The sequence below is a fragment of the Carassius carassius genome, chromosome 3 (assembly GCF_963082965.1).
Source record: "Carassius carassius chromosome 3, fCarCar2.1, whole genome shotgun sequence".
Taxonomy (NCBI): Eukaryota; Metazoa; Chordata; class Actinopteri; order Cypriniformes; family Cyprinidae; genus Carassius; species Carassius carassius.
The window spans coordinates 13,938,283-13,951,173 of record NC_081757.1 but is presented as its reverse complement, the minus strand read 5'-3'; the positions used below and the strand labels follow the sequence as shown (position 1 = coordinate 13,951,173).

At 37.3% G+C, this 12,891-nt stretch overlaps 1 protein-coding gene across 5 annotated transcripts in view; it reads left to right on the top strand.

Moving 5' to 3' along the window:
• myo1ea (myosin IEa) overlaps positions 1-12,891 on the top strand; it is a 46,351-nt gene that overhangs the window by 20,843 nt on the left and 12,617 nt on the right. For all 5 annotated transcript variants that reach the window (XM_059530070.1, XM_059530065.1, XM_059530068.1 and 2 more), the window contains exons 5-15: positions 3,467-3,554; positions 4,910-4,999; positions 5,665-5,796; positions 7,145-7,279; positions 7,440-7,572; positions 8,728-8,924; positions 9,010-9,090; positions 9,540-9,626; positions 9,788-9,874; positions 11,777-11,944; positions 12,754-12,839. In XM_059530070.1, the coding sequence (XP_059386053.1) occupies positions 3,467-3,554; positions 4,910-4,999; positions 5,665-5,796; positions 7,145-7,279; positions 7,440-7,572; positions 8,728-8,924; positions 9,010-9,090; positions 9,540-9,626; positions 9,788-9,874; positions 11,777-11,944; positions 12,754-12,839 (1,284 nt within the window). The remainder of the gene's footprint in view (positions 1-3,466; positions 3,555-4,909; positions 5,000-5,664; positions 5,797-7,144; positions 7,280-7,439; positions 7,573-8,727; positions 8,925-9,009; positions 9,091-9,539; positions 9,627-9,787; positions 9,875-11,776; positions 11,945-12,753; positions 12,840-12,891) is intronic.

The window sequence follows — 12,891 nt, the reverse complement described above, 5'->3', positions numbered from 1 at the left end:
TAAAGCATTTTTCAGGATTCATTGATAAATATAACGTTTAAAAGACCATTTATTTGAAATAGATTTTTTTGTAACAATGCTGAAGTCACTTTTGATCAATTTAATGTGTCCTAAATATTACTGACCCCAAACTTTTGAAAGGGGTTGTATATTGCCATACGTGTACAATTGTCTGTATTGTGTATGATTGTGAATTTATTTTTTATTATAATTTTTTTTTTAATGTCTGTAGTGGCATAATGGTACAGAAATGTTTGGTGAAAAAAAAGACGGAAGGATGTAGCAGAATCTGTTTTCTTAAAATAGTCTCTCTTCCCCAAAAGAGGAAGCCTTTTACTAAATGTATTAGACTTTGCATGTGCTAAAGGACAGAATTAACTGATCACTTTGTCATCTTATTATGGCAGCCCCTGTGGACTGTACAGTATGATATACAAAAGAATACACACCCACCGGTGTGACCCAGTGATGTATTTGCTGAGCTGATGTTTCGGCTGCTGAATAATGAGTCTCATGACTCGACACTTACTGAATGACTGATGCGTCTCTCTCTTTCTTTCTTTTTGTGTCCATTTTTGGTCAGCAAACGTACGCAGGAAGTTAAAAATGAGCATTACAGCATCCAAATTACAAATCGCTCAAAGACTTGTTTAAAAATAGCCATAGACAATTCATTTAAGTAGACTGAGTGTACAATGTACAATAAGAGTGTGTTCCCAGAGCTTTCATCGCCTGTAGACGAGCAGGGACATTTCCTTTAAGGTGGACAGCCTATAAACTTGCAAGACAAAGGAATGAGAACCACATGGCAGGCTTAAGCTCCTGTAAGAACTCTTGGAGCCAGCATGAGAAGTTTTTTCTGCATGTATGGTGAGGCTCTCACGATAGGATGAAGTGAAATTAAAGGTGTGTAGTACCGCTGCTGGGTGACGTAATGGACTTCTTACTGCTTACCCAAGCTTTTTTTAATGTGCCACAGCTGTGCCTTCTCAAAATGGCAATACTGACATTGGTAATAGAAGAAATATAGAAAAATAAACCAGCTTCTTCTGTCATCATCTGCCAAACCGCATACGTCCTAATGCTTATGGCCCTGCCAAAGGCAAAGGGCAGGCGGAAAGATGCAAGTATAGGGTAAAGGCGTAAAGCAACTGAAGAAAACGAAATAGAACCTGCATTACGGATACAGGATTAATAAATGCCATTTTTATTTGGTTTAATTTGAGTATGAGCATGTAGAACATTTTCTTGTATGTGTAAATATACCGTACACTGCCGTTCAAAAGTTAATTAGATTTTCTATTCATCACGTAATCCTGAAATACAGTTTCCACAAAAATAGTAAACAGCACAGCTTTTGAACATTGATCATTAGTAATGTTTCCCTGAGCTCTACATCACTGGATCACTGAAGATTTGAATGGCTGCTGAAAATTCTCCTTTGCCATCACAGGAATAAATTATATCTTAACATATGATAAAACAAAAGATTATTATTTGAAATTGTAATCAAATTTCACAATATTACTGTTTTTACTGTATTTTTGATTAAATAAATTCGGCCTTGATGAGAATAAATATTTACTGTCCTGATGGCACAGGCGAAACACGGAAGTAAAGCAGCGCCGCCATTACTGCGTGCCTTTGCTGCTAAGGAAGTAGCAGAAGCACCGTGTTGGTCCCGTAGGCAGCTGTAGCAGATGTTAGCTCAAGCTGTACGAAAAGTAATTTTTTTTGCACATGTTTACGGCCATACGGATTACACAGAGTTCCTGGTCGAGCGGAGGAGTATTTATTGTTTGAATTTCGTAATAAAATTGACAGAATCTGAGAGCTGAGTTTTTTTTCCTGTCATAAGTAACCTGCTTTGTCTGGTCTGTCAGTCTCCGTGTCCTCTTTGCTTCGCGATTTTTCTGTGCATGAGAAAATGGATGTGTGGTGTGAGAGCATGTGAAAAGCATTTATTGCATTTGTATTAGTTGTTTGAAGAGTAAAAAAAAATTCCGTGGGTCTTAACCATAGACTGTGTTCGTAACGCAATTACAGTCGGCAAGTCACTCCCAAAATAATTAATTGGGTCGGTCGGGTTATTTGCAAACAAGAATATTTTTAAGGATGGCCTTATAGTTATTTGAAACTTGTGAAGCTTGTGAACATATTAGCAACACAGCTTGTAATGACAGCGTTCGGTTTTATTGTTGTCATAAGTAATACACTTCTTAATTACATTACATATTTTTATATTATTACATTATGTTGTCAATAAATTACCTTTATCGGTAAGTTTTGGCCACTGCCTGACATCATCTACCAAATGTTCCCTTTCACCAGACATTTTCTTTAATGAGCAGGATCCGCTTTCATAGAAATGTCATTAGAGGGCACCGGCAAGTGTCACACCGTCACACTTCACAGGCACGCAGTAATGGCGGCAGGCAAGATGGCGGATTTGTGTATACATATGATCCCCTAAGAAATTTACTGATTATTGTCAACATAAACAAACCTTTTGTTCTGTGTGCAATCTGATTTAAACTCAGGCCTTTCAATATAAGCATTTGCTCCCATAACCGAGAAACACATTTCAGATTATAGCTCACTAAGGACAAATATAGGAACATATTTAGTTAATTAAAGGAATTCCCCTCTCTCCAGTACCATTATACGTGATCTGTATTAACTGAGGATAAGTATCTACTAAACCCTCTCTGACCCTCTTAAAAGCTTGCTGAGCAGATTTCAGTGTTGTGCTGTGGGGCAAACAAGGGGCTTTTTTTTTTTGCTTGTTAACACCCTCCTGTTATTGTTTTCAGAGGAAAATTAAAGGCTGGGTTTTAATATGATCATAAAACTTTTGACTGGTAATACATTAAACTACTGTTGGTATTATTTAATAGCAATCACTGTTGTCACTACTACACCCTAAAGCCTAACATATGTATAATAGCATTATATTATGCTTTTAGGATATACATACACATGCATTACCGTTCAAAAGTTTGTGATTAGTAAGATTTTATCTTATTGTTTTCTCGTTCTCCAAGGCTGCATTTATTTCTTTAAAGATTGGGTAAAAACAGTAATATTGTGAAATATTTACCTTTTAAAAATTTGCTAACACTTTAGTTTAGGGACAGATTCTCACTTTTTATCTAGTAGCATGCCTATTACTAGCATGTTGGCTGTTTATTAGTACATGTAAAACACATATTAATGCCTTATTCTGAATCTGCACTGCATTTTAGGTCCCTTAATCATGCCACATACCCAAACCTAACTTACTTAATAATAATAAGTAGCAAAGTAGAAGTTTATGGAGGCAAAATTCATAATTAATAGTTCATTAATAGTAAGAATTGGTCCTCCAACTAAAGTGACAACATATTTTTGTTTAAAGTATCTGTGCATTTATTTATTTATATAGGAACGAGCTTAACATTTGTCATCTTTTTTATGTTCTTCTCAGTGGTGAGAGCGGAGCAGGGAAGACAGTAGCAGCAAAGTACATCATGGGCTACATCTCCAAAGTTTCAGGTGGAGGCCCCAGAGTTCAGGTGGGTTGCCCAGAACAAAGATAAAATGAAAAACAACATACGGTGGCTTCCAGTTCCTGATAACTTTACCGAGATTGTTACTGACAGTTAGTGTTAAACAGAATCCTGATCCTTGTTGATGTTTGCTTCCTCTGACATTATTCCTCTTCCCCCATCTCTTAAAATCTTTCTTTCATCCCCTAAACCCCACCAGCAGCCATCTGTCCCCCACAATCCCCTTCTGATCTGTCCTGTGTCCCACTCTCAGCCCCTTCAGGAGCCATGTGAGTCAGAGGACTGACACTTGTTGCTTGGAGTAATCTGATTGAATTAACCATTTGTTAATGCATTTAAATAACAATTCTATCATTCTGTTATGCTTATATTTTGCATAAAATTTGAAGTGAAATATTTTGGTTTTTTTACTCCTTTTGCTTTAATGACAATATCACTCGAGCGGCATGAACTAAGTTATTGTCTAATCTACCAGGTCAAATATCTAAACATGTTGCACAATCTGCTAATTAAATAAAAAATGATTGTTTAAAAGCCTTATTTTTGTTTTTAATTCATTATTGCACTGAATTAAATTAAATCCAATGATTTGATAGTGAATAGGCTGTTACTTGTGTTTTGACGAGTATGTTTGATGGCGTCTAGAACAAAGTAGCCTATTGTGCTGCAACAGAAATCTCTCTGCTCGGGCTGCTCTGCTGTCTATGCTTTGTCTGATCTCTCGAATGTCACAGTGACTCATGATCATATGACCATCACTGCTGAATGATACATCCTGATTTCTTTAGAGTCTTGCCCATCTGAATCTTTTATTTTCTTTTTATCTCTCTGTGTATCTATTTTCTTGGTACCCTTTCTCTGTCTATATTATGCATATTATCAATGTATTTTTCCTGGTGTTGCAAATGCAAACTAGCCCTCGGCTCAAATTTGTTTACATTGTCAGTGTGACTGTTAATTTCAGATTTCTTAAAAATATCTTTATGCAATTGTACACTTTATATATGTTTGATAAGAACTTGGAGATGGGACGTGTAATGTCTTAAACAATGATGGTATTGGATATCCAAGAACTTCTGCATCTCTTGGCTTCTCAAAGTAGACGATGCTGTGCAACTTCTGTGTGGAATGTGCACGCATACTGATATATGTGGGGCTAGGGGATGAATTCAGGTCAATTAGGCCACTTTTAGACACTTGGATGACCAATCTGACCTGAATTCACTCTACAAGACGGATGTTACCCACTGATCTCATTCCATCAGTTCCAGATCAGCATAAGTTCTGTACTTGCATACGTAGTATGGAAAACATCAACTTAACTCTCAATCTCTCTCTTTTTCCTGTTTATATCCACACAGCATGTCAAAGACATCATTCTGCAGTCCAACCCTCTTCTGGAGGCCTTCGGGAATGCTAAGACAGTGAGGAACAACAACTCCAGTCGATTTGTAAGCTTCGATCATCCCCCATATACTCATTTTACTGAAGAAGACAGATAGCATATGGGATGCATCTTGTCCTCAGGATGAATTTAAGAGGAACACAGTTACACTACAACCAAAAATACAGGGGGATCATCCAGTTCAAATACAAAAATAAAGAAAAAAAATAAATATGATAAATATGATGTTATGGTAAGGCTTTGGCATAAACCTGCCAAGTACTGCCATGAAAAATACTCCACAGGCCAAATTAAAGCAGCCATTACAAAATATGTTGTACGCAACATTAAATGCAGTTCTGCTTCACTATGCCCAGACATGTCAGTCTGGTTTTTGTTTTCTTGGGATTGGTGTAATTTTATTGTAAGAAGAAGGGCTTAGCTGTGATACAAATGGATTTTGTAGTGGATAGGAGAGTTTTGTGGATGAAAAGCATCTAGATGAATTCAGGGGTCCTAAAGGGGCTGGTAATGTTGTTACAGGTTTGAGTCTTAAAATGTCTGCTAACTGCATACAGCACACATAAACATCAGAGAGAGACACATAAATGATAGTGGAGAGTGTTTGTGTGTGTGTCAAAGCACACACACAATTTATTTTCAGTTCTGGGCATACACATGCACCTGCAGCACATCACGTCTGTGCCTTTTAACCTTCATCTTCCCTGACAGGGGAAATACTTTGAGATTCAGTTCAGTTCCGGCGGTGAGCCAGATGGTGGGAAGATCTCCAACTTCCTTTTGGAGAAATCACGTGTGGTGATGCGGAATCCTGGAGAGAGGAGCTTCCACATCTTTTACCAGGTGAGAATGAGGACACGAGGCTGGCTTCTTCTCTCAGAAGATGTCACTGTCGACCGTCAGTAGCATAAGTGCAGCACATTATGAGGAAAAACTGAATGAATAACCACAGTAAAATTCAGGAAAGCGAAGATGGAGCCATTTGGCTCTGAAAAGCAGGTCACGTTGTTCTGAGTTTACCACTTGAGTTTTTTGGAAGAGGGAGAGTCTGTCTGACCTTCTTCTTAATGAGGCCTTCTCACCACTGTTTCTCCTTCACAAGTTTGGAGAGTTTGAGAGTTTTCCTATGGTTACGTTTATTTAGGACTTTGTGTTTTTTGGTGTTTTTCAACTGTGGACACTTTTGGCCCTGCAAACTTAGAAAATAAACACTTTAATAAAACATTAAAACACTTTTCACACTCTCACTAGTTTGTTTCATTTGTCTGCTAACACTGTCCAAGAGAATTCTAACTTTTTTTTCCCAGAAAGTCATAAATTCTCACCGCAGTGTCATTTCCTCCATATCTTTAATTTTGTATTATTTAATGGTGTTTTGTAGTTAAAATGACAGTGGTGGAAATTACATTTGAAAACTTTTTGGAACATTTTTGGACTCTTTTGGCTTGCCAAGACTAATCTCAGAACTAGCATTTCATATATCCTAAATAGAGATAAACACTGAAGATTATTTTCTACTCTGTCATTTATAAGTTTGGGGCTGGTTAGATTTTTTTAAACATTTTTTAAATACGTTTCTTGCTCAGTAAGGATCATTTATTTGATCAAATACGTCATCAGAAATCATTTAATTATGCTGATTGGTGCTCAAGTAATATCTCTTATTTTTAGCAATGTTGAAAACAATTGTGCTGCTTAATATCTTTGTAGAAGATGTTTTCACAAGTTTTCACTATTGTCTAATGAACAGAAATTTGAAAAGAAAAATAAATATTTGAATTTAAAAAATAAACATGATTCATTCTTGCTGAATAATGCATCCCTTCTTAAAAAAAAAAAGCTTTCTGACTCCATACATTTGAATGGTAGTGTGTGTAATGTACAAAATTTAAACTTAATTGGAAATGGTGCTTAATAACAGTAATGTGCTCAAAACTGATGTTAACATTGATTTACCTTTATATTTAATCTCCTATTTAATTTCACGCTCTTCACTGAAACAATACTTATACTTTACAAAAACATTTTTGGGGCAATTTTTATGGTAACAACAAGACCAATTTAATGTGTCCCTGATATAACACAAAAAAATGTAACAAATATTACTTGGTTTTAATAAAAATCAACCTTTGGACAAAAGTGTTGAACTTAAAGAAGCCCACTTTTCTGAAAATGTTACATCTTTTCTCAGCTAATAGAGGGAGCCAGTGTAGACCAGAAAAGTACTCTGGGTATCACCAACCTGGATTACTACACTTACCTCAACCAGTCAGGTTCCTACAAGGTTGACGATATTAACGACAAGCACGACTTCCAGGAAACCTTGGTAAGTGTGATTTAGACAGCTTGGTATTTGAGTCAGACTCTGGTGTCCTGGGATTCTTATGTAGCTGTGAAAAATGTACCTGTTCAAATATGACAGCTATTTTCCATATTTGCAGACACTGTTGTAGTAACTTCCCTCTCCTCTCTCTGTCTGACCCCAGCATGCCATGGACGTGATTGGTATCTCAGGGATGGACCGCACCCTGGTGCTGCAGATTGTGGCAGGAATTCTTCACCTTGGCAACATCAGCTTCAAGGAAGCAGGGAACTATGCTGCTGTAGAAAATGACGAGTGTATGTACATAAACTCAGTTCCCTATTTTGGTGTCTTTGATCGAACTGTGTGCTGTAGATTATTTCATTGCATTAAGTCATGCTGAACTGTCTTGCCACACCAAATTACCCTCAGAAAATAGAGCTCTGTTTATGCGCCTGGTATCTGCGTATTACATCACACCCTAAAATTGCACAGTGAAACTCTGAACTTCCAGCCCACCTCTCTATTTCCTCTCTCTCTCTCTCTCTCTCTCTCTCTCTCTCTCTCTCTCTCTCTCTTTCCCTCCAAGTGTCTCAAAGCTTTCAGGTGTTGCAGTGCACTTGAATGACTGACCCTGTTTGCTGTGGCATAAAGCCATTCTGTGCTGGGAGCAGACGAAGCTAATCTGTGCCTTTCCTGTTCTGCCCCTTCCCCTTCCCAGCCCCCTAACCCCTCTTCCTGTCTGCTGCCAGCGGCTTTCACACATTTAGTGTTGGCTTGCCAATCTAGAAACCAAACGCGCCACAACTGCTCAGCCGCCTGCGTATAACAAAACCATCTGCAAAGAGCTCATCCATCCTGGGAAATAAATTCTATAGATAACATCTTCCACTGCCAATCCATATATTTTATAGAGGTCTTTGATTGACACCATGCAAGGGTGTTTTTGAGAGCCACAGACACTCCCAGATCTTTTTATAGTTGTTTTGGGAGAGGAGTTCTCAGTTCCGCCACACCCGAACATCTGAATAATGAGCCATACTTAAGCAGTATGATGGACTGCATCACTATCAGGACTGAATGAGGGCAGTTTCCTTTTTAAGGTGGTGAGTCAGTGAAGAGGCGGGGCTTATCAGAAATGGACTGAGGCGCAGGATTGTCAGTAACTCGTGTCTCACCCATGCCTCTCCTCAGAGGAGATCTATTGTTGTGACTACACCAAAAAAAATGCACATGAGTCATATGTACAATGTATCACTGTTTTCTTCAGTTTTTCCAAGTTATATATAACATTACATTATAGTTAAATAGTCAAATAAATGCAGCTTTGGTGAGCATAAAACACTGAAAAACATCTTACCTATCCCCAAACATTTAAACAGGTAATATTTATTATTTAGAAACACTTGTGTATGACATTATGTGCAGTTGTCATTCTGACTCTACCAAACTGTTCTCTCTCCTGCTCATAGTTTTGGCATTTCCTGCCTTCTTGTTGGGCATCGATCAGCATCGTCTTAAAGAAAAACTCACCAGCCGTAAGATGGATGGCAAGTGGGGTGGCAAGTCAGAGTCCATAGACGTAACACTGAATGTGGAACAGGCGTGTTTCACTCGTGACGCGCTCTCCAAAGCCCTTCACTCCCGTGTTTTTGACTACCTGGTGGAGGTACAAGCCGCATACACCTATATCCCTCATAAAAACAGATGTTAGGCAAGAAATAAGTACTAAATGGGTTCCTGTTCTTTTTTAGTCAATCAATAAAGCCATGGTTAAGGACCATCAGGAGCTAAACATTGGAGTATTGGATATTTATGGCTTTGAGATATTTCAGGTGAGTATTTAATTTACTCATCACTAATGGGATGATTGTTTTCACAGCAGTTAACAGGATGTGTAGCTATCCAGTCTACCTAATGAGATAAGATGATTGATTTGCCTGGATTGATTCTCCTCTGCTTTTGTAAACAGATAACATATTAAGGGGCTTGACTAATCTGATAATCTCTTGGTTTAGCATCTGGTATTGAGACCTTTAAGATAACTGCCTGTGTTGTCTTCATAAGAAGGATAAAGCTGGATAAAGCTCTGAAAACAGCTTTCAGCCCTTTTAATTTGATGTTATTACCACTAAGATGCTGAATTCCTGAGCAACAATTCCTGTGTATTTTATTATGCTATTGTCATGTTCACATTATCACTGAAGCAACTTATTTGTTTCCTCTGTCACCACTACTGGTGTTATCTATAAGTATCTATTTTTTGTTTTCACTTGCATTTTAGAAAAATGGATTTGAACAGTTCTGTATCAACTTTGTGAATGAGAAACTGCAGCAGATTTTCATTGAGCTGACTCTGAAAGCTGAGCAGGTAACACTTCCATTTCTCCCCTGTGCTTTTTGTTTTTGCAGTGATTTGGATTTGCCCCACCTTTCCCTTAACCTAGTTCTAGTAGTACAGGAAGTACTATATACTTCTGCTCCACCCTAGTAACGGATCGTTTTCATCATTTGTTCTTTTCCTCTCTTCAGGAGGAGTATGTACAGGAAGGAATCCGATGGACTCCCATAGAGTACTTCAACAATAAGATCGTCTGTGACCTCATTGAGAGTAAACTGGTAAGTTTCACTAACTGTGCAAATCAAACATCCATCTGTTTGAAAAGTTGGATATGATCTGTCATTGCCTAGTACGGTAAATCAATAAAACCAACATTAGCGGACTAAGAAGTTCAGATCCATATCCACAAAAGCCTCCTTTCTCTTCCCATAACTGTTTGTCTAATGGGCTCAAAATGCTTGATATGCCTCCAAATTTAATTTGCTTCACTCACAAGAGGGACTAGACACACAGAGCCATGAAATTTACAACAAGAGAGAACCTTGACCATCCATGTTGGAGTGACAGTGTGTGAGAGTGTGAAGTGCTTCTCCGTGTCACTGCTAAAAGCTAATGATTGTCTGTGAGAAATTTACAAGCTGTTTTCCTTTCATTGGACTCTGTGAATAAAGAGAGACGTCTGAATTTTCTGACAATACAGTAGGGCTGCCCCCAAATAGTCGACTAAACGTTAGTCGATATGAAGAGGGCTTGGTCGAATACATTTTCATTAGGTGGTTAGTCGCAAAAAAAATCACGTGAAAAAATAAATACGCAATCAGGGGCTGCGCAGTCAGTGTATGACATGACATCAAAGCAACGAGAGATCAACGAGATCTCGTGCCTCGCGATATACCAAAGCGCACTTGTGGGAGAGGTGTCTGGATGATGCTAATAATTATGTCAGGAAAAAAGTCCAAAGTGTGGCATCATTTTGAAAAGTCGAAGGACGACCATAAAAAGGCTGTTTGCAAACTCTGCAGGCAAACATTTGCCTATCACTCGTCAACATCGAATATGTCTTATCACTTATATAAATTTTCCAATGTATTTTTATACCAAACAGCGTTTTTGCTACAGTATTTATTTGGTTTTTTTTTTTGCTTGTTTTGTACTAGGCCTAAGTTACTAATAAGTTTATTTAATTTATTTTAAAGAACGAATTTTAGTTTATTTTGTTCAAAACTGTTTTTCTTTTCTTTTTTTATGACGTAACTGTTACAGTTTATATTTTTGATAATAAATTATTAAAATGCACAGGCAGTCTGATTGCTGTTTTTATGTTATAATTAGCCTATAACGTCTTTAACGTTTTTGTGTCCGTAAGCGCTGTATACTTTAAACGCTTTACTATTCTGTTTTAAGCGCTTCATTTTCATTTTGAACGTGCTAATATCATGCTTTAGCATTTTCTGTCATATGGAAGTGTTAAACTTCAACTTTGGCTATACCTTTCCTTGTATATATGCAAGTTTTTATATTAATATCATAAATGAACGATTATTCGACTAATCGCTAAAATGCAGGAGTGTTAGTCGACTAGGAATATCTTTAGTCGGGGGCAGCCCTACAATACAGACAGCTGTGTGTTATCAGACAGTGTGTGTTCATTCAGATTAATGTAAGATAATTCATTTCCTTTGAGTCTTGATTAAGCTTGAAAGGCTGTTAATGTGGGCTAAAATGGTTTCAGACACTTTAGACAATGTTTTATGTTGTTTTATATACTATATTATTTGAGTACAATACTTAAAAGTAGATGTCCTGCAATGCAACATGCTATACCTTATTTAAAACTATAATACGTGTGTACTACTATTATTACTATGACTGCTAAAGATTTTATTTTTATGCCAACTTTCACACTTAAAATACAGATCAAACTGCTTCACAGGGCACAGTATGAAACATTTTTTTAAAAAAATGAAAGAATAAATAAAGAAATTTAATAAAGTGAATAAATAAATGAATAAGACTGGTCCAAACAGTAACAATAAGCAGGAGCCAAAAGAAAACTCCAACCAAAAAAAAAAAAAACAGTTATTAAGGAGCCTAATAGGATGTGTACAAATGAATTTAAAAAAAAGGAATGCATTTTACGATATGAATGAATCTCACTTTCATTTTGTATCCTTTCCCAGAATCCTCCCGGCATCATGAGTATACTGGACGATGTGTGTGCTACTATGCATGCAAAGGGTGAGGGTGCAGATCAAACGATGCTGCAGAAGCTCCGAATGCAGATCAACAATCACGAGCACTTTAACAGCTGGAACCAGGGCTTCATCATTCACCATTACGCTGGCAAGGTATTTACGCCAACAAGGCATCTCTTAACCCACCTCCCCACCCTCCTCTGCAGCATTGTTAAATCATTTTCATTCTCTTTTTTTCTCACAGAATTTTCTTCTACTTTTTTTGTGTCTTTCCTTCCACGTCTCTCTCAGTCTCTCGTTTACACTCTGTTGCCTCGAGGTAGTTCATTATGTGTGGCACCATCCCCATACCCCGTGTTCAATGAGGCGTGCTCTGAGGGGAGGCAGGGGGAGCCCGTCCACATCCTGCACCATTACATTTAAAATAAGCATGTTCTACAGACAAAGGAAAAAAAATCTAGCATTGACTGCAAATACATATGTAAATAAATAAATACATACATTTTTAAAATGGTTAAAAACAATAAAAAGCCAAAGGAGCCCAATGATATAAAATGGAAGAGAACATTAAAAAGGAAATAATAATAATAATAATAATCAATACAATTACAATGGCAAAGATTTAGTCTACAAATGATTTGTAAAAAAGAAAATATGAATGCATTTGTGGGATACATATTTTGAAATTATTTTAAGTATAAGTAATTATAATAAATATAAAAGCAAGGTCCATATCAAAATTAAATATAACTGCTAGAATATTTATTTAGTCAGTCATTTATGAGGTTTAAATACTCTCTACTTTCCCTCTTATATATACAAAACTGTAAGTATGTAAATGTAAGTAATTGGTTGGTTGAGCTGACATTGATCTGAGCATCTGTGGCTCAAAGAATGACTTGTGTTTCTAACCCTGTCCAGAACACACTACTGTTTAACTGATCAGGTACTTGTCTCTCCAGGTGTCTTATGATGCAGAGGGTTTCTGTGAGAGGAACAGGGACGTGCTGTTCACTGACCTGATCGAGCTAATGCAGAGCAGTGAAATGTAAGTGTCCCTCCTCCATCCTAAAAATCAGCCAGTCTGTGATCTCATCCAA